The following is a 3,618-nucleotide window of genomic DNA, read 5'->3' as shown; positions in this document are numbered from 1 at the left end:
CCACTGCCCAAAATCTATTTCTGAAGTTCACTCAGCATTACCACTATTACAATTAAATACATATAAAGGTGAGAATTTTCTATTATATAACAACGAGACAGAAAATATAGTATGTTTTACTACGAAATCAAATTTAAAATTTTTATGTTCCCGTGATAAAATTTTCGTAGACGGAACATTTGAATACTGTGCGAAATTTTTTTTACAACTTTTTACAATACACTGTGTCAAAAATGGACATTATATTCCATTAGTATTTTCATTACTACCAAACAAATCATCAAAAACGTATGAATTGTTATTAAGTATGTTAAAAGAAAAATGCTCAGGCTTTGAACTTGAATTCAATCCGTCAATTATTGTATCCGATTTCGAACAAAGTATCCATGTAGCTTCTAAAGTTGTTTGGCCATTAATTACAGTCGTGGGGTGCAGATTTCATCTTACTCAGTCATGGTGGAAACGAATACAAAATTTAGGATTAAAGCCGGATTATATGGATCCAAATTCAGAAAATGGAAAATGGCTTCACTTGATTTTCGGTCTCTCATTATTACCCTCTAACGAAGTAGACGATTGTTTTGTTGAAGATCTGATGTCAATTCAACCTTTATCAGAAAAACTAGTTGAATTTTCTGACTATTTAGTTGACACATATATTTCATCAAGTTCGACTTTTCCACCTTCACTGTGGGCTATGAATTCAATTGATTCAGAAAGGACTACTAATGCATGTGAATCATTTCATTCGTCATTTTCGAGAAACTTTAGTAGTGCACATCCAAATATTTTTACTTAGTAATCTATGACTGATTTGCCAGAAATGGATCTATCAAGTTTTAAAAATTTTGATGATGGATTGAAAAACGACATTGAATTATTCAAAAAAATGGTAAATATAAATTCTTAATAATATGTAGAGTTTTCTTTTATTCTATTCTATTTTTATTTTTTTTAGAAATGTTTCATGGCGTTGAACGTAAAAGGTACTGTGAAATTGTCTGAAAATTTAACAACTGTAATTCCGAAAATAATATCGAAGGCTGTGCAACTTCAATATAGTGCATTCGGCAGAGAATGCAACGGTGTCAAGAAATTAAACTTCTCTAAGACTGAAACATACAAATTGTTATTAGGTATAATAATCTTAAAGGCTACTCATAGATTCATAATACATATATTTCTGTCTTATTTTATGAATAATATATTTTTTCATTTAGAAGTGCTTAATACAAAGTCTCCTGATATCAACAACAAAGAATTAATATCAAGCGTAGTTGGTCGTTGGTTTTCCGGTGCGAACGACAGAGATGGTGGTAAGAAGGAGAGAAGTTTAAAAAAAATGAAGTTCAATGAAAAAGATGTTGTCCATGATTAGATATATAATTTATATTAAAACAATGTTCAATTTTTTTTTATTTAATACGGTATGTAATTTTTAAGTTTAATACAGTTTGTCATTTTTTAATTTTAAAATATTATGACTATTTTTTTTTTTATATATCAAGTTTTTTTATGAATAAAGTCAATAATGAAGTGTTATTTAAAGTAATGTGTTTTCCTAAACTTTAACATTTTTTAAACATCAGTATACTCAGTAGTGGATAAAGATCCAATAAAAAGGGGGGTGGGGTTGGTCTTAATGAGATAAAGATATTTTATAAAGTATAAAAAAAAGGTTTTATTATTGACTATTAGCCATTAAAAAAAAGGGATTTCTTTATGAACAGTTGTGGGGGATGCAATTCCCCCCCTTATATCTTGAATACGGTATAAGCACTAATACCAGTATTGTAACAGTAATGTATGTCAGTACTGCCAAGTACTGGAAATCCAGTACAGAAAAGCGTTATCATCCCAGATATGCTGCCAGTACTGGCACAGTGTTGCGCCCGTTGTGAATTTCCGATTGGGTAGCGGCACTCGTCGCTCCGCTCCGCAAATCGAAAATATCCCCCGACTTGCTATGCAACACCACCTTAAGTAGGTTACAGGGTAAGTTATGTCGTAGTATATGGGCAGTGATTATGCAGTTAACATAAAATAATTTAAAAATTCGTTATATAAGAGCGTTAAAATAAAGCGTTGCGCGCATGACTATAACACCGAAAATAGTGAACTTCGCAAGTCTATAACTTCAAAACTAATCATTTGCGCAAATTTATTTTTGCACCATCGTTCTTAACTCGTTGAAATACATATGTTTCAAAAAAAGAATTGAAAAAATCGTGTGGTAGCTAAACTGCAATTATACCGGGTTTTGATATTATTAATTATTATACTTGAAATATTAATACCTATATTATAATTTATAATATATTGGTATGTATCATAATATGTATCGATATTTTTATTATTATCCACATAATATATTGATATTTATATACAAATTTATAATTCTTCAAGAATTATTATATTTTAGCCTATAGCAACTTTTAACATTTTTAATGATTTTATTGTAAAATATATATTTGTATAGTTATTATAATTTCATTTATTAATATATTATGTTTATGTTTTAATATACCTAGTATAATTTACTAGGTATTATGTTCCATAGTAGTGTAACCTAATCTACAGGGTTTGATATTATTAATTATTATACTTGAAGTCTTGAAACTTTATATTATATATATATTTATATATTAATTTATAATATATAAATTGTAAGGTACTTATGTATCATATATTTATATTATTATCTATATATTTGTATATTAATATTTATATTAAATTTAAAATTGTTCATATTCTAGCCTACAACAGACAAGTTATAAAATTCTTACCTAATGATTTTATTGTAAAATATAATATATTGTTATAGTTATTACTTATTACATATTGCTATATGTTTATGTTTTAATATACCTATTTTCTATAGCAATGAATATTATTATTGTGTATTATTGTGTAAAAGAAGTATAGTACATTAGATAGTACAATTTGTTAAAGATGTGAGACTGGAATGGGCAGGTCATGAGCCGACAACAATCATTGATTAAAATGTATTATACTATATATGTATAATCAATGCTAAAATATATTTATATTCATCTATTCTTCCCTTAAATGTTAGTTTCTCATTAATTTTCTGAATTAAATCGTGGCCTTTAGGGATAAGGAGTAGTAATACCGTGGTGAAATATCCGATTAGTTCAGGTTCGAATCGACCAGTGGGCTAAAAAATTTTGCATTTTTTTTTACTCCGATTGCGCCGTGTTATAGTAGTGACGACAAAAACCGAGAGTGCTACTGTTGCAATAACAAATTTTGCTGATTAGTGTCGATTCTATTTAATCTCTTTTCAATGGTGCCATTAGCTTCACAATTTCTCTTGCACGCAGCAGACTTAGTTACGACAGTTTTGAGGTTATTCTGTCCGTTTTTTTAATTGTTTTTCACAAGTTGTTTTCTCGATAGATTCACATTATGAAGAAATATATAGGAAAAATATTACTCTTGCAGGCCATCACCTACTCCGTTTTCGCAGCCCCGAAGAATGGAGATTACAGTGCACAACGTATGACGGATGAAGATATACGCGACCGCAATCACAGTGAGTAATCAGTATCATGTATTATTTTATATAATATGTTATAATTAATCATTAAAATATTC

At 28.7% G+C, this 3,618-nt stretch overlaps 1 protein-coding gene across 1 annotated transcript; it reads left to right on the top strand.

Moving 5' to 3' along the window:
- Positions 1–307: 307 nt before the first annotated feature.
- On the top strand, positions 308–799 carry LOC103311047. The gene has a single exon (XM_008190578.1). The coding sequence runs from the start codon at positions 308–310 to the stop codon at positions 797–799; it is 492 nt and encodes a 163-aa protein (XP_008188800.1).
- The last annotated feature ends 2,819 nt before the right edge of the window (positions 800–3,618 follow it).

Source organism: Acyrthosiphon pisum, unplaced genomic scaffold, assembly GCF_005508785.2.
Source record: "Acyrthosiphon pisum isolate AL4f unplaced genomic scaffold, pea_aphid_22Mar2018_4r6ur Scaffold_472;HRSCAF=911, whole genome shotgun sequence".
Lineage (NCBI taxonomy): Eukaryota > Metazoa > Arthropoda > Insecta > Hemiptera > Aphididae > Acyrthosiphon > Acyrthosiphon pisum.
Note: the sequence above shows the minus strand (reverse complement) of the source record. Positions and strands in the feature narration are given on the sequence as shown.